At 38.8% G+C, this 18,753-nt stretch overlaps 1 protein-coding gene across 1 annotated transcript in view; it reads right to left on the minus strand.

Moving 5' to 3' along the window:
• Positions 1-6,580: 6,580 nt before the first annotated feature.
• The window catches only part of pgap3 (post-GPI attachment to proteins phospholipase 3), a 37,183-nt gene continuing 25,010 nt past the window's right edge, over positions 6,581-18,753 (minus strand). The window contains exons 7-8 of the mRNA XM_083903495.1: positions 8,514-8,718; positions 6,581-8,051 (exon numbers count right to left, since the gene is read on the minus strand). Coding sequence (XP_083759621.1) covers positions 7,988-8,051; positions 8,514-8,718 — 269 coding nt within the window. The 3' untranslated portion in view covers positions 6,581-7,987. The remainder of the gene's footprint in view (positions 8,052-8,513; positions 8,719-18,753) is intronic.

Genomic DNA, 18,753 nt, shown 5'->3' on the forward strand with positions numbered 1-18,753 from the left:
TGTAAAATTGATTCAGAGTTTGTAAAAGTGTTTCAGAGTTTGTACATTTGTTTCAGCATTTTTAAATGTTTCAGAGTTTGCAATTTTGTTTCAACATTTGTAAATTTGTTTCAGAGTTTGTAAAAGTGTTTCAGAGTTTGTTAATTTGTTTCAGCATTTGTAAATTTGTTACAGAGTTTGTAAAAGTGTTTCCGAGTTTTTAAATTTGTTTCAGCATTTGTAAATTTGTTTTTGCACTTGGCAGCCACAGTACATTTCTATTCAGCAGTCTGAACAGAGAAAACTGAGAGAAAAATTTGACTACAACGTCATACTATACCATGTCGTCGACGACATGGTATAGTATGACGTTGTAGTAAAATTTCGGACGATGTATGACAATGTTTTGAAAAACATATTTTGGTCTAAAATTTGAAAAACATTATCATACATCGTCCGAAATTTGACTACAACGTCATACTATACCATGTCGTCCAAAGGATCTCTGACCTTTCCTCACTGAGATCGGAAAATCTTCTTAAGCTTCTGTTTTCTCTGTTCAGACTGCTGAATAGAAATGTACTGTGGCTGCCAAGTGCAAAAACAAATTTACCCTGAAACCCTTTTACAAATTCTGAAACCCTTTTACAAACTCTGAAACAAATTAACAAACTCTGAAACACTTTTTACAAACTCTGAAACAAAAGTACAAACTCTGAAACAAATTTACAAATGCTGAAACAAATTAACAAACTGTAACAAATTTACAAACTCTGAAACACTTTTACAAACTCCGAAACAAATGTACAAATGCTGAAACATTTTTACAAACTGAAACAAATTTACAAATGCTGAAACAAATTAACAAACTCTGAAACAAATTAACAAACTGAAACAAATTTAAAAATGCTGAAACAAATGTACAAACTCTGAAACACTTTTACAAACGCTGAAACAAATTAACAAACTCTGTAACAAATTTACAAATGTTGAAACAAAATTGCAAACTCTGAAACAAATTTACAAACTCTGAAACCCTTTTACAAACTCTGAAACCCTTTTACAAACTCTGAAACAAATTAACAAACTCTGAAACACTTTTTACAAACTCTGAAACAAAAGTACAAACTCTGAAACAAATTTACAAATGCTGAAACAAATTAACAAACTGTAAAAAATTTACAAACTCTGAAACACTTTTACAAACTCCGAAACAAATGTACAAATGCTAAAACATTTTTACAAACTGAAACAAATTTACAAATGCTGAAACAAATTAACAAACTCTGAAACAAATTAACAAACTCTGAAACAAATTTAAAAATGCTGAAACAAATGTACAAACTCTGAAACACTTTTACAAACTCTGAATCAATTTTACAAACTCTGAAACAAATTTACAAATGCTGAAACAAATTAACAAACTCTGAAACAAATTTACAAACTCTGAAACACTTTTACAAACTCTGAAACAAATGTACAAATGCTGAAACATTTTTACAAACGCTGAAACAAATTAACAAACTCTGTAACAAATTTACAAACTCTGAAACACTTTTACAAACTCTGAAACACTTTTACAAACTCTGAAACAAATTAACAAACTCTGAAACACTTTTACAAACTCTGAAAAATGTTTACAGACTGAAACAAATTTACAAATGCTGAAACAAATTAACAAACTCTGAAACACTTTTACAAACTCTGAAACAAATTTACAAATGCTGAAACAAATTAACAAACTCTGTAACAAATTAAGAAACTCTGAAACAAATGTACAAATGCTGAAACATTTTTACAGACTGAAACAAATTTACAAATGCTGAAACATTTTTACAAACTCTGAAACAAAATTACAAACGCTGAAACAATTTTACAAACTCTGAAACAAATTTACAAACTCTGAAACACTTTTACAAAACTCAAACAAATTTAAAAAATGCTGAAACAAATGTACAAACTCTGAAACCCTTTTACAAACTCTGAAACCCTTTTACAAACTCTGAAACAAATTAACAAACTCTGAAACACTTTTTACAAACTCTGAAACAAAAGTACAAACTCTGAAACAAATTTACAAACTCTGAAACAAATGTACAAATGCTGAAACATTTTTACAGACTGAAACAAATTTACAAATGCTGAAACAATTTTACAAACTCTGAAACAAATTTACAAACTCTAAAACACTTTTACAAAACTCAAACAAATTTAAAAATGCTGAAACAAATGTACAAACTCTGAAACACTTTTACAAAACTCTGAAACAAATTTACAAATGCTGAAACAAATTAACAAACTCTGAAACACTTTTACAAACTCTGAAACAAATGTACAAATGCTGAAACATTTTTACAGACTGAAACAAATTTACAAATGCTGAAACATATTTACAAACTGAAACAAAATTACAAACGCTGAAACAATTTTACAAACTCTGAGACAAATTTACAAACTCTGAAACACTTTTACAAAACTCAAACAAATGTAAAAATGCTGAAACAAATGTACAAACTCTGAGTGAATAAAGGTGCAGTTACTGTTTCAGTCTATTTCGCTACACAGTCAATCTAATTCCAGCCATAACAGAATGGCAGTGTGTTTCGTTAATATGCACTCCTTGTTATTGGTGATTGTTTGAGCTGCTGTTGCTAACTTTCTACCTGAACTCTGTTCATTCCAGCAGAACAACCATGCCCATCATATATCAGTTCATGGAGTACAGAAGCACCAAGTCCAAAGAACGACAGTCTTTTAACTGTGGGCCGAAAGAAAGACATAAACAAGAAAAGAGAAAACGCCCAGGTAAGTTGCCTTGGCCATTTTGCAATGCTATATGTGTGTGAGAATAATAACACCTTTCTGTTGTTTTATTTACAGACCCAGAAGTAGCAGCACCTGATCTGCTGAAACACGCTGTCCAGAAAATGACAACATTTAACAAGGACATGGATGACGGAAACACACTTTAAAGGAGGTTTGTGGAGTTCATAATTCAATATTTACATATTTACATAATCTACTCTAGCATACGTAATATTTATAATGTGTTGGATTTTTTGTTTTTACCACAGTGAATGGAAATCCAGATTCTGAAATTGTGATCACATCCAGGAACACAGCTCAATTCAATCAGGCTGACACCGGGGTATGTTAGTTTTTATTTATTTATTTATGTGTGTATATATATATATATATATATATATATATATATATATATTCCTTTTTTATTTATTTATTCATTGCATATTTATTTGAGCATTAAAGCATTAAATCCATGTTCTGGTGAGTATTTTAGAAGAACCAAGGTTTGTTTTGATTACTTGTAAGTTAACATTACAGAAAGACATCTTTCATCATTGATATATGCTGTATGTGGTAAGGGAACAATGATGGAAGCTGGTTAAAATTGTTGATAATTGAATGGTTTTCCTCTCAGGTGTTTGAACCACAAAACCAAAGTACACTCAAATGCAAACCTGAAGATGCAAGTACTAATTTTTACAAAATAAGTAATGTATCTTTACGTTGTGTGTGATGTGATAAGCTGATAGCATTTGCTCTGATGAACATGAAGTAGAAAATATCATACATGTAATGTGATTTATAACCAAATATTCTCTTATTTATAAATCTTCCCCTATCTCTAAATGTTTCTCAAAACTCCATTTATACATAAAGGTAATCATTGTAATCAATTGTATTGTGTGGAGATGCTCCTGGGAAGTCAAGCACAGTTCAACCTGGACAGGTATTAAGGCAGACTGTGATAGCCTGTTTTTAGCCATGTTTCTTGCTCTTAATGTTGTGGGGTTAGACATTTTAATTTGTTTTTTCAGATAGTAATATCTGATAGTGAGGATCTGGAGCCACATGAAACAAATCCAGTCAGGACTACTTGCTACAGGTAAATAAAAAATGATGGTGACTAAGTTAATTTTAATTTGTTGATTACACAGAAAAGAAAAACATTGCTGTGATGTTTTAACGTGCAAATGAATTTTCCATCAGTAAATACACAGCCCTGTATGCAAATGGTATGCATAGGGTTAGATCTGTGCTATACTAGTTAATGATCAATAACCATATATATCACATGACATATACTTTGTTGCTATAACTTAACTATTCTTCAAAAACTTGACGTTTTTTGAAGAGTTTCATCTTAATACATTATAGTGTATATAATACAGTATATGTTTTGATTTTGCAATATGACTTCATTCACAGCTGTTAGAGAGGATGAGTACTACCTGGCACGAAAGATGATTGTGGTGTCAATTGTGCATGGTGGTCCAGGACCCCATTTCCTGTCAGAAGACCTTGTACATTATCTTCATTCATTCAAAGCAACAGTTAATTCAATAAATGATGAAGAAATGGTGAAAGATTTGCAAGAGGTGAGAATAGCATAAGGCTGCAGTGTGGTACAGAGTACTACATAGTCTCTGCAGTGTTTTGAAACAAATTTTCCTTCCTTAATCATTTACACAGAATTAGCTTAATTTATTGTTTGGTAATAATTTAAGATTACACTATGCTATTTACGGTAACAATCAAAAGTTTGGACATTTACCATAAACTTAAATGAGAAACTGTCCTAACGTTTGACTGTAATTGGAATAATAAAAACAGAAAAATAGATACGGTTGTGAAGGCCCAGAGCCTGTTACTGGGGTACTGCTGCTCTGCTCCTCTACTTGCAGGTCTCAGGCTGAACTGATTGGTAACTGGGGGCATCTGGCCAGGCCTCCCAGTTTACTTAGCTCCACCTCCTCATGCAAGCAGCCCTTCAGTTCAAGCTCTGACTTCAACTCCTCGACTGCACCAGCAACATGAGCTTTTGTTTGCTTTGTTGTTTCTTTAGTTCTACACTGACAACATGCACCACACGTGCTTCATCACAGTCATACACCTCCATGCGCCACTGATGCTGACTTACATACCTCATTGTTTTGTGTTTTCATATTTATTTGATACATGTTACTCTTGATTTATACATAATTGTTGGTGCATCTCTCACTTTTGTTATGGCCTTTGAGTCGGTCGTGACACAGTACATACAGTTATTGACTTGAGTGGTTATATTCCTTTTTATGTTTTTCAGATCGAGAATACTGCTTCAGATGACACGCTGCGAGAATGTACCATGAGACACAGCACAATGTTACAGACAGCAGGTTGTCTGATATGTGTGTCTACTGTAAGCAAAGTACAGCAAAGAAAGAAATTGTGTCAGACTACCTCCACTGGTATATTATTGACCGCAACTCATCTGTAATTGACAGGTAAAATCATAGTTGTAGTGATGGGACTTTTCATTAGAAAACCCTTGTGCAATGATGTTAGCACAGCTGAAAACAGTTTTGCTGGTTCTTTGACCAAAGGACAAAATTATTAATTTGAAAAAAAATAATTATTTCTAAGCTTGTCAATGTCTTGACTATATTTACACATATATATGTATATATATATACATTTTGACTTTTACTGGAAAATACAAAAAAGGGCTCATTCCAGTCTTGCCATGTGCCAAGCAAGACATGGGATTCTTTAGATCAGTTATGATCAAAATACAGCCAATTTTAAAATGTATATTTGTTTAGGTGAATAGTAATTTTAGAGAATAATTACTAGTTTTCTTTGGGTAATTTCAATGTGTAAGTCTGCCGAGTAATCAGTAGTGAGTGGGGCTACAGACACTAATATATGTGTTTTTCTTGGGTTTTCGCAGTTGTTTCTTCACATGATGGCTGGAAGGAGAGGGGCCCTTTTTTTGATTGATAGCGACATCTGGACCCGACATTCCATACATCCTCTTTGGGGGTCACTGTCTCACTGCACGTCTGTCCGTCCAGAGAGTGGACACTTCAGCCATGGTTCTCCCTAAGACCAACAGAGAGGGGAGGGGGTGAGGAAGAAAAAACAGAGAGGGGAGGGGTGAGGAGGAGGAAACAGAGAGGGGAGGGGGGGTAACAATTAGGGATGGCATAAGGTATATTAGTATATCTCTCTGGCCTTTCTTCATCTGAAACTTGTCTTCATTTGAAACTGAAGTTCCTAACGGCATAAGAAATAAATAATTATACTGATGATGTGTTTTGAGAGTAGAATCACCTGAATGCATGAATTGTTGTTTTCAACATGACAGGATGAGCCCTTTATATTTGTTTGCAATGGAAAAATTAAAACACATTTATTGTTTTAAGAGTAAGTGAAGGCGACCATGATTTCTCCTTCATGTTTGGAAGGACGGAGTGAGGTCTCTCAGATATTCAGCTGCAACATGCAACTACAGACAATAGACATCGACATCTCTGCTAAATCATCATACATCATAAATCACACTACACACTGTGCCTTTAACCTAATAATTAAAAAAAAAGAGAATCACATTTGCAGGACCAAAAACCAAAAAAGTTACTTATAAATAAAGACCATCCTTAATGTTTCAATTCCTCGTAGTTTTATTTTTGGTCGACATATTCAGTGAGGAGGAAAGTGTCGAGTCACAGAGCAGCAGGCAGGGGGCAGCAGATGAGTTGGTTTCAACCAAATAAAAATTTGTTTGAAAAATGTTATTAATAGATTACGATTCAAACGAACATGAGATTGATGTGTTTAGTGTGCTTTTTAGATTAGTTTATTATCAGATTATCATTTCATAAATCAAACAAACATTAAGCAGTACTTTGGTCTACATAAAGTTTTTAAAATATGCTGTCTCATTTCTCTTTAGGCTTAATCTCTCCATCACTATTTCAAAAATCTTCCTGCCACTGAGGCCAATTATGACCTCTCTGTCTTTCTTCCTCTACTGGCTGTCAGAAAGCTGTCAGAAAGCTACATTTACCGCCACTCTGACCCAGTTTATGACGACAAAAACAACACAATGTTGAGCCAAGGCAACCTGTACACACACACAGTAGTCATTGTTCACATTCTCACACTGGAAAACAAACGTGGATGCACAAAAACACTTGTAAATGCACGCACACATAAATTGCACATATACAGATGGTAAACTGTGAGGAGATGGAGATGGATACAGTGAGATTTGATACAGAAAAGCTGCTCATGTTGTGTAAGGCAGACATGGAGTGTTTCACATGATGGGGGCAATCACTTGTAAAGCAGCTCAGTGTGTGTGTGTGTGTGATTCTTCAGATACATAGCAACCAAGTCAAAGTAATGAGTGTCAAACCATCGTCTCTTGCACAGTTTCCCTGAATCCAGAATTCATTAGAAACTCTTCATGTACTGTACGTAAAAAACAACCACCCTGCTTCTACTGCCTACCTCACACTAAAAGGCAATCCATGTGAATAAAAATAAACTTTACATAATAAACATTTATATTTTTTTCATCATCATCATCAGAAACACCACCTCCCAAATTAAACGTCATCAAAGCTTAAAGTGTCGAGAGAATAAAGCACACATTGGTCAAACAAAATGATAAAAGAAATTCCGCTATAAAAAACAACAGAGGTACAAAAATGTGTGATGGTGAGAAAACAGAGAGAGAAAATGAAAACCTCCAAACATTGTTGAGATCCAAGTCTCTGTGACCACAGTCCACTCAGATGACTATGCGCACACACGCACACAGAAGCTTCACCATGGCCTGAATAAAGTGACGTGGTGCCATCTATTGTCAGTCACAGCAAAGTGCTCTTCATGCAGAGTTCAAGTGTGTCACAGTTCTATGATGTTGGTAGTACGCACACACCACACACACAACCACTAACCGACCCACACAGTAACAAGGCAAAGTCAAGTAGATCAAGCAACAATGGTGATGAATTGTCAAGTATAATAATACAAATAATAATAAAAGGAAATAAATACAATACATTTAAAAAGAGGAAAACTGTAGACGAAGGCTGATTTGATGGTGTCATGCATGTCATCTGGGAGGCTGAGCTACTTCTGTGTTTGGGTGTCCAGTTGCCCTGACCAGAGGGGTGTGAGGGTGCAGGCGTGGTGATATGGCGATAAGCTCCGCCTACTCCACTTTGACACCCATCTTCTCTGTGTTGAGTAAGTAGAGGCTGTCGTCGATCAGGAAACTGGAGAGAGAAGTAAGTAAATGATCATCAGCTATTTATCTCCATTAAAGAGGAACTTTCCGAGTCTTGTGAGAGTGAATGATTGTTTGTCTCTGTATGTTGGCCCTGTGATCGACTGGTGACCTTTCGCCCCATGTCAGCTGGGATTGGCACCAGTGACCCTCATGTGGACGATAAAGAAGTAGACAACAAATTAATGAATATTCAATGAGTCACAGGACAGCAGGCAGGGGACAGCAGATGCTGTAAGAAACAACTGCAGAGAATCGACTTCCTGTTTACACTGGCGTGTACCTGAATGGTCACATAATATACATTTTAAGGTATATTAGAATTGATGCAGAAATAATTTTTATTTGAAAATCCCAGGTTGAAATTAAAATGTAGTAGCATGAATGTAGCCTGAAGATCATATCAGCTCATCCCTAACACACACATTGTGGGAGGAGTGAGAGTTTTCACCTGTAGAAAAGAAAGTGCACAGGAACAGTGCTGAGGTGCCACACGGCATGAGCGTCGAAGACCCAGAGCAGCGGGGGGAAATCCAGCAGCTCCAGCAAGGCCAGACCATGGAGCAGCAGCACCACCAGAACACACTTCCACCAGTACGGCAATGTCCGCCGGTTCTGCCAACACCAACACAGCCACCACAGCAGGTTCACCATGCCTGGAGAAGATTAGAAAAGGGAGACATGGAGTCAGGGGTTGAATGTTTGACAGACATAAGAGCAGAAAGTGGCAAAACGGCAGGCTGGGCAAACAGAAAATTAACCAATATAAACTTTGAGACAGTGAGGTATAGTGCACATGGCAATGTCAAAATTAACGTTAACAATGTGTAGAATTTTTTCAATCTGTTGTAATATAAAATAACTATTAATGTTATTTTCAGTCCAGTCAGAATGTATCAGGACACGCAAACACATCTCGAGCTAGCTATTGTTAGCAATACCAGTTAATAACAACACAAACAATGTAGTAACATGTCTACAGTTAAAAATGAAACACTACTATGTGTAAGACTAATTCACTGTGAACAAATACCTAAGGCGACAGAAGTGACATTAATGGTAAAAGTAGCAGTGTTTGTATAGTGGCAGCCATCTTGCAGACTTGCCAACCTTGAGTAGCAACTTACTGGGGATTTATTATTAATGTTATTGTTCTTAAATATGGAGGTGGTGCAGCGCGCGCAAGCAGCCCAAAAATGATCCCATTTTTTTTTGTAATCAACTTTTTATTGATTTTGAACATTAGAAACACAGGGACTACACAATATACACCAAACACCACCACCCATCACTTCCCCAGAACATACATAACCCACATCATTCCCCTTGTCCTACCCTCCCCACTGAACACACAGAACACCCCCTACTACCCTCCCCTCCCTGCGGGACACACAATCATACCTTTTTACAGAATCAAAATCAAAACAATCAAGTAGGACAGGATTACACACATACAGCCTAAAACAGATGAACCTATAGAGTCATGATAAAAATGTTTTAACATCCTCTGCAGCTTTTTCCCACATCTGCAGTGTTTGTGGCTTGGAGTTGTTAATGCGAGCTGATGACCACTCCAAATAGATCACCTCGAGGAGAGCTTGTAGCCAATGTTTTATTGATAACTGATGTGGCGGGAGCCACCTTAAAACTATACGTTTTTTTTGCTGCAGTTATGCCCGCCAGCCAGAGTTTACGCTTTACCTCAGCAATCTTGAATCTGGAGTCATCATTTAAGAGAAGAATTGCCGGCTCCAGTGGGAGTTTCCTCCCTATCAGATCAGACACCTTATCCACAATTTTAACCCAGAACCTTTGTACATCTGGACACTCCCACAGAATATGCATCAATGTACCCATAGCGCCCCTGATTACAGAATGTACAGTCAGGATTGGGAGCTAGGCCCATTCTTTTACGTGGTGTTAAGTAGGTCCTTTGGCAAATTTTGTAGTGAATTAACTGGTGATTTGGGTTTTTAGACGACCGAAAGACATTTCCCCACACAGTATCCCAATCAATGGTCTCTGTTCCTAGATGCACATCTGCCTCCCAAGATCTGTTTTCGGGGGATTCTGCAGGGGTGTATGTTAGGAGATTATTATAAATATAAGAGACTGTTTTCTTATGGGGAGCTTTCTCCATCAGTGATATTAAAGGGTGGGTCCCCAAATTAACCCCCCAAGGCACCTTGAGCAAATTAAGTGCTGACCTTACTCTAAAATAGAGGAACTGTCAGTTTCTTGGGATGCCGAAATGGGATATTAGATTGGGAAAGTGCAGAATTGCGTTTTGGCCAGAGATATCCCCCAATGTCCAAATACCATGTTGAGCCCATAATTGTGAGATGAATGGTACACCACCCGTCAATAAATTGATGTTATGCCAAATGGGGGAGTGTTTATGCCATTTTGGTTTAAAACCCATATATTTTTCTACATTCACCATTGTTTGTATTACATGTGATATTATCGGGCCAAATTGAGTAAAACATTTCTTGTGTTTGAGTCCAGAGAAAGCCACTTCCTGAAGTCTCAGAGGATGAACCAGCTCCTGCTCTAGTGTCTTCCAATGGGAAGTTACATCTGCACCAAACCAGTGCTTCAAGGAACGTAGCACGAACGCCCAATAATATAACGTTTGGGCAAGCCCATCCGCCCTGGGGTTTATCTCTTTGTAGCGTTGACCATTTAATGCGAGGTTTTTTCCCATTCCAAATTAGCTTTGAGTCAAGTTTCTGCCAAAACCCCGCTGGGGTTAATAAAGGGAGCATAGAACTTACGAAGTTTATACGTGGGAGCACCATTCATTTTGATTGTAGCGACCCGGGCATTGATGAAGGGAGTGCTGTCCATCTCCCAAGGTCATCCTCAATTTTTTTTTTTAAATGGAAGAGTGATTATTTTTAGCTATTGCCTGGATACAGGGACTGATTTCTATACCTAAATATACCGCTTTTTGCGCCACCGGTATGCAGGATTGGATTTTTAATTTCTTCAGATCTGTGTTCAACAATAATAGGATCGACTTTGAGTAGTTAATCTTATAACCAGAAAGTGTACCAAATTGTTCTATGATTTTCAGCACACTCGGGAGAGATTGTTGTAGGTTGGAGAGATAAACAAGTGTGTCGTCCGTGTACATTGAAATGGAGTGAGATGTGGAGCCAATTTGAATTGGAGCAACTAATGGGCTTTGTCGTATGTATTGGGCTAACGGTTCGAGCGATAAGTTGAAGATGGCAGGAGATGCTGGGCAGCCCTGTCTAGAACCGCGACCCACACTAAAAAGATCACAGAGCTGCCCAGCTGTGACAACCCTAGCAGAAGGATTAGAATATAAAACTTGTATCATTGTAATAAAATTTGGACCAAATTTAAATTTTTCTAAGACTTTCCACAGATATCCCCATTCCAAGCGATCAAACGCCTTTTCCGCATCGAGAAATAGGAGTCCACCTGGCAGACCTGTCTTTTTGGCATCCGCGATGACATGTAAAAGACGGCGGACATTTTCTGAAGGAAACCGATTTGATCTGGGTTGATTAACTTCCCTACGACTTTGTCCAGACGCATAGCAATAACTTTGGAATAAATTTTGATGTCTCCATTAATTAGTGAAATAGGGCGGTAACTTGCACAGTTCTGGGGATCCTTGCCAGGTTTATGAAGCACTGAGATAAGTGCTGTGTTAAGATCTTTGTGGAAATGGCCCTTTCTCATAGCGGAATTAATAGTGTCTAACCAAATTGGATAATATAGCTCAGCAGGGATCCCATCTATTCCTGGGGAGCGCCCCCCATTGGTTAATTTAACTGCTGTGTGTAGTTCATCTAAAGTTATTGGGGCATCCAGTTCCTTGGATTCATTGTCAGACAGCGTAGGTAAGTCCAGCTTGTCAAAAAATTAGTCAAATGATTCCGGTGAAAGTCTATCCTCTGAGGAGTATAGATTCTCAAAAAATGACTTAAACGTATCATTAATATCGGCTGTTTTGGTGATGTGTCCCTTCACCGGGCAGTTAATAGATGGAATGTTGAATTGGTTTTCTTGCCGTTTCAACGTTAAAGCAGGGAGACGACTTGGTTTACTGCTATCCGTATAGTATCTATGTTTGGTGGTGTGCATCATTAATTCAACCCGCTGCCTAAGTATATTATCTAGCTCTGTCCTCACTGACTTAAGCTTTGTTTCCACTTCCTCCCTATAGTTGTCCTCTCTAAATTACTGCAAGCCTGTTCTAGTTGGAAAATGTTTTGCAATCTGCATTTTTTAAGATGAGATGAGAAACCAATTGCATTGTGGCGCAGAAAGCCTTTGATCACTGACCATACAATTGCTAGGTAAGAAGGTAAGAATATAACTTGGTCCACAGTTGGGATCTGATTTGGTGTGGCTAGGATATAGTCTATCCTTGAGAACATTTTATGATATGGGGAGAAGTATGTGTAATCTCTAGCCGTAGGATTCTGAATCCTCCAGATATCCACCAAGTTAATATCCTTAGAAAAGTTCTTTAAAGCGTCGGAGGATAAGACTTGTGAATGCGTAATGGATGGGTTAGATCTATCTAGACTGCAATCAAAAAATGTGATCATGTCTGATCCTACAATAAATGAGTAGTTAGAGAGACACAGCAACTCCTTAGTTAACCAAGGAAAATAAGATGGATCAAAGGCTGTGGGGGCTATTTTTTTCCCCTGGATAGAAACCCCACAATAAGCCAATCTCCCAGAATTATTACAACTAATTTTATCAATTGCCAGATTTAGTTTACATTTCATTAGGATCATAACCCCTTTGGTCTTAGATCCATCCTACTACTCTGTAGTGTTTGTTCTGCATACGACGGACATCAGGCGGTACTAGATGGGTCTCAGATAAGAGAGCCACATCAACATTTTTCCTTTTCAGTAACTCTAGAACTTTTGAGCGCTTAAATGGCGAATTTAATCCCCTAACATTGAGGGATAATATAGTGTAATTAGCCATACAAGTGAACCCTGATCAGAATGAAATGTAATCCTAATATGCAATAGTATAACATCCATGTGTGTCCCCCCACCCCACCCTCCCTTTTGTGATATACACATAACTTCCTTGTAACCCTCATTGAGCCATCTACCTTACCTAGTAGAGCTCCCAAGTTTAAATTCTTAACATATAACGCCAAAAACAAGTATCTTTTTTATATCTCAAATAGATTTTTCCCTGTCACCTCCAATCTCAGTTATTTAGTCAAACAGTATAGAGACATAGCGATGCAGTAATTACTGCTGATCAGAGAACAACCACTGATTGTCTGAAGTTCTTATGAATTATAGAAAGACAATTTAGCAAATCAACAAAATTGTGCCACAGAGAAAAATATATAAAAATGAAAAGCTGAGTGGCCAGTAACATATTAAACCAGAGTAATACTGTGTATTGGGTGTCTTTCTAAAATGGGGAATAAGGTAACACACAAATAAAGTAAAAATACATTGACAGAAAGTCTCCCACACTAAATTAGTTTGTGTGTTTAAAACAGTTCTGATAATGAGGCACTTGTTGTATTGTCCACTTGAATAAAAGTCTGGCAGTAACAAATAAAAATATAGATAAATAAATGTAACAAACTAAGAGCTGCCAATGTTGTACAAAACCTAGGTGGTCCTGTGCATTTACCGTGCCATACCATAAAGAGGTCAGATCAAGGAATAAGGCTCCTACCGCATTCAGTTATGCTCAGAAGAGGCTGCTGACAAATAAAAGATCGCTGGGTGAAAGTCCATCCAAGATCGACTCTCCGTGGATGAAAAATCAGTCCATACCTTCAATGATCAGAGCTAGACCGGGCTCCAACATCTGGATCAAGGTGTTGGTTAGAAAAGGCCTCCGCCGCCCCAGCGGTGCTGAACGAGTGTCGGGACCCATTGAAGTACACCACCAGCGTTGCAGGGTATCGCAGGCTGAACTTGATATCCTTCTCGTACAAATGTGCTTTCACCTTCTTATAGGCGCTACGCTTGGCCGCCAGCCGGGCACTAAAGTCCGGGAAAATAAGGATTTTCTTACCCCCGTATGAGAGTTGGCGTTTCTTTATTGCCAGCTGGAGCACTCATTCTCTCTCCTGGTAGCGATGAAAGCATAGGATAAATGGTCGGGGATGTGCGCCGGGGCTCGGCTTGGCCAACATCGCTCTGTGACATCTCTCCAACTCCAGCGGTTTTGTAAAACTTTCGTCATTCAGCACTTTCACCAGAAGCTCGGACATAAATTTCAGTGGACACTGTCCCCTCTCGTTGTCCTCGGCGATACCGAGGACCCTCAAGTTCACACGCCTCTGCCTGTTTTCATATCCATCCAGTGTGTCTTTTAGTCCTTCATTTTCCTTAGCAAGGATGTGCATGGTGGATTGTAGTTCCTCTACGGATGTTTGCAGCGTGGTGATACGGTCACTGTGGTCTGAAAATGCGCCTTCCGTCTCGGTAAAACGAGCCTCAAACGATTCAACCTGGCGTTTTACGGTTTCCAGTGCTGTCTGAATTGGCAAGAGCGCTGTGGTTATTACTTCTGTGATGTTGCTACGGGATTTCTCGAGCTCGGTTACCAACGTGGCTAACGTTAGCTGCTGCTCCGCCGCTGCCTCGGTAATTCTCGAGCCGGTTGCTCTTTTCTGTTTCCTTCTGACATCTCAAATGTAAATCTAACATGATAAGGTCGGTGGCGTAAAGTTATTGTCAATTTATAGGCGTAATTATTAATCGAAAACGAACTATACTCGGGAGCTCCCCTCCACGTGTCCGCTCAGCAAGCCATCAACCCGGAAGTCTCCAAAAATTATCCCATTTTTGATTACCTTTTGATTTGTCATTTTGGCTGATTCATAATTAACTAGTGCAGTGCCCGTAGAGCCCGAAGATTTTTCAGTTATGGCCAAATGAGGCTGTGTGTGAAGGTTGGACGTACAAAGAGCACTGTGCGAATTACAGGGGGGTCTGGGGGGGCTAGACCCCTGATTAACACTGGAGACCCCCTGAAAGCCTCAAAGGCAAAATTTGAGGGGAGTCTAAACTAGGGCTGGATGATTAATTGAATGATTTTGATTTTGACTTCTCACAATCATAAAAGAATAAAAATGATTAATGCGCCACACGGTGCGGCGTGTATGTAAATTCCTTGAATGCACCCGTGTTACGTGCAGCTGCAGCAAGCGTTTGACGTGTGTGGATCAATAATATGAGGAGCAAGTGATTGAAAACATGGCAGAAAGGCAGCCTTTGATTGAGAAGAAATTTAGGACAATATCAGTTACCTGGAAACACTTTGGCTTCGGACGGAATTTGACGGACGTTGAGCAAAAGGAAATTGTTTGCAAAGTTTCTTGTGCTGTCGTGTCTGCTCCTGAAGGCAACACGACCAACTTATTCAATCACTTAAAGTTCAGTCATAAAGTGGTCTATGACCAGGCGATAAAGCTTGTCAGTCAGCACCAACACAGTCCTCTATTAAGGACACTCTTTACAATGCTGTCCCATATCCCACCACGTCCACAGACATCAAGAGATAACAGAGGCTATTAGTGTGTTTTGCATGTTGTACATTTTTGCAAGTTGTGCAGCAGTGCAAGTGGATTGGTTATTTTTAGTTTTTATTGCTATCATTATTTGAATTAACTATATTTTTTTCTCTTTTTGCTTGTTACTAATGTATTTCTGGCTGTTCTTTTATATTATATTTAAAGTTGAGTTTTGGTGGTTCAATAAATACTAAAATTGTGATTAATATTTTTGCCATAATCATTTAGCCTTAGTTTAAACATGTTACAGTGTAATTGAAAAACATGTTTTTTTGTATTGTATTATTGTATTTTTTAATGTTTTAATGAATTGCTTTCCAAATGGCGCTGTGGAAAAGGCCCACACAAGCCCACATCTGACAGGGAAAATAGCCAATACTGCAGCGTGGCACCTGGGCTGGTGAAACAGTATTGCGCAACAAATGATTATTAATGGGTATTTTTCGCACACTGACAAAGAGGTGTACTCTTGTGTAGTGTTATTATAAAAATTGTATATTGGGTAAGACATGGAGGTATACTGAGATAAAAAGAGACAGACATAGTTATTTTAAGAAAAAGAAAATTATGTATGTATTAAGAATATGCAGTAGGTAGTAGTATGAAGAGAGCAGTAGGCCATTCGTGACCTGTAGAACTGCGACCATTGTGGCCACATCCATGCATTTTTTTTTCACTTTCATTCACTCACGGTAAAACTATGTTTTGTCACAATAAAATATTCAACAGTCCTCAACTCATTCACTGCCAGCCATTTTCAGCATAGAACTGCCGAGCGTTTTACAGCATTTTGACTGATTTTCCAAGACCCACAATGTTGTATGTCTATATAAACAACAAAACTACCAAAAGAAAGAGTAAACGCTCTTAATCATCACACTGTACAACAAACACAGTGTTTTCAGATGCATTGTTTTAAATGTAGCCTGGGAGTAGCCATGTAGATAGATGGACAAATATCACTTAGCCTGCCCACATAGGGCCTGATTTACTAAAGCTTTGCGCGTGTAAAAACGTGTGCAAACTGGATTGCACACGCAGATCTGCGTTGATGCTGATCTACTAACAAGGTGCAACGAGGAGTGCGTGCCTCAGACGGGCAAAATAGCACTTGCAACCCATTTAGCGTTCTTGCCTTAATGCATATGCAATATGGGGCTTTACACGCTATTTTGCGTGTGATGGGAGGAGAACATGTAAATATGTTATTTTAGCACGCACAAAGTGATTTATCAAACCTGAAACTGATTGCGGTGCTTATTTTAGCGTCTATATTTAGCACGTTTGAAAGGCAGGTCTTAACTGGGACAGCGGTGCGCACACATGGCTGCGGTTATTTATAGTTATATTTTTTTGTAAATCAGGAAATTACGCTTTTCCAGAGCATGTTCAACTACGCGTTCACAGATGACGCACATTCATTTCTTATTTGGTATATCTGAATAAATTGAATATAGATATCCAGAGGAGAAATGCGTGTTTGTACTGGTATGGGCTTACCTTGGTCTGCAGTTTGTGGTTCAAGGAGGGGTCGTACCTATGTTCCCCGGTTAAGACCGGAGAAACGGGGAACCCCGTTTTACCTTAACGGGTCCAGCTCTAACCTGGTCTACTCTCAGTGCACGGCGATGCGCAGGCGGCTCACCAAAACCTCACAGGCAGGTTACCCTAACCCTAACCCTTCCAGTTCCAGGCACATTTAAATGCAATAAATAATCACAACAATCACTATTAAATGTAACTATCTGAATCAGCTATAGATATATCATCTATATCGATAGTCCCGTCGCCTCTGACGTCAGATCAAAGGCTGTTGGCACGCGTAATGGAAACTCAGCCTGACTGAATGAACACAGATGAAACCAGGGACGGACTGGGACTAAAAAGCCGTTGTGATGATCCGCTTTATTTATTTATTTACTTATTGACAAGAAAGTCACACATCCATGAAAATAGACCTATGTGTAATCTTCAGAGAAACAGCAGAACTCGCTCCCTGGCAGCTGTCAGTGAGCTGCAGGTGAGTCAGGAGGAAGCGCAGCACATTTCTTTTTTTTCTTCTTTTTTTTATGGAAACATCCATATTCCATAGTTTTCTTTGTTTGAGGTAGGTCAGGTAATGATGGAGCTGTCAAAATACCGACGCAGGATTTAAATAATAATAATATAAAAAGGTCATATGGACCCGGGGAACAAGGATGTCATATATGCCTCGATCCCAGTTATTTGCTCATCAAGAACGTCAGCTGTGCTTTCTGTTCAGTGGCTTCAAATTTCATTCTGCGCTTCCGTTGAGTCTACGCTTTCTCCATGTGGACAACTCTTGACTCGCGCAAAATCCTCATTTAGATAGGGCGGTCTTTAGGCCTGTCGCGATATTCAATAAATCAATTAATCGCACGATAATTAAAATTAGCTCGATAATTTTTCTGGCCATGATAAATGCCATTCGCATGCTTTTTTGTTTTCCCCGTCTCTCTCTCTCTCCCTCTCTCTCTCGGGTCCTAAAGTGTGTGAAATTTGATGTAGTATGCATGCCAGGTGGCTAGGTGGCGCTGTGAAGCACTGCCATACAACAACACCAGGAGCGCGCGCATGCGCCGAAACTTCCTTCTACTTCTTTCTAGTAGCGCTGAGTCGCCCACAGTCGAAAACCAAAACAATGACTCGGCGTAATTGCTGAAATTACTCCTGGATCGGTATCACCCACCCTCCAGAGTGGAGGGTGGGTGAACCTGGGGTGAATGTGGTGCCAACTTCAGCGTCGTGTCAGCGTGAGCAACGCTGTCGCGTTCCCGTCTAAAGGGTTGACAGCGGAGCGTTTTTAAGATTTCCACTCTGGAGGGTGTGTTCATTTTTTTGCGTTTTGAAGCCCCAAAAACGCCGTTGCCGTCTAAACAAAAGGCACATCTGATAAAATATTGTGTCGGTTTCACCGGGAGCGTTGCCGTGTAAAGCCAGAATAACGATGAGTAAACCCTAGGGGTGTGACGTGATCTCGTGCCACGAGATCTCGCGAGATTAAACTTGACGATATTAACTTAAGACATCAGCTCATCTGATGCATCTGTTATTCCCTTAATTAGAGCTTTAAAGCGTCTTCTTTCACAAAGACCACGGAGTGAAAACGATGAAA

Source organism: Microchirus variegatus (genome assembly GCF_963457635.1).
Source record: "Microchirus variegatus genome assembly, chromosome: 17".
Taxonomy (NCBI): domain Eukaryota; kingdom Metazoa; phylum Chordata; class Actinopteri; order Pleuronectiformes; family Soleidae; genus Microchirus; species Microchirus variegatus.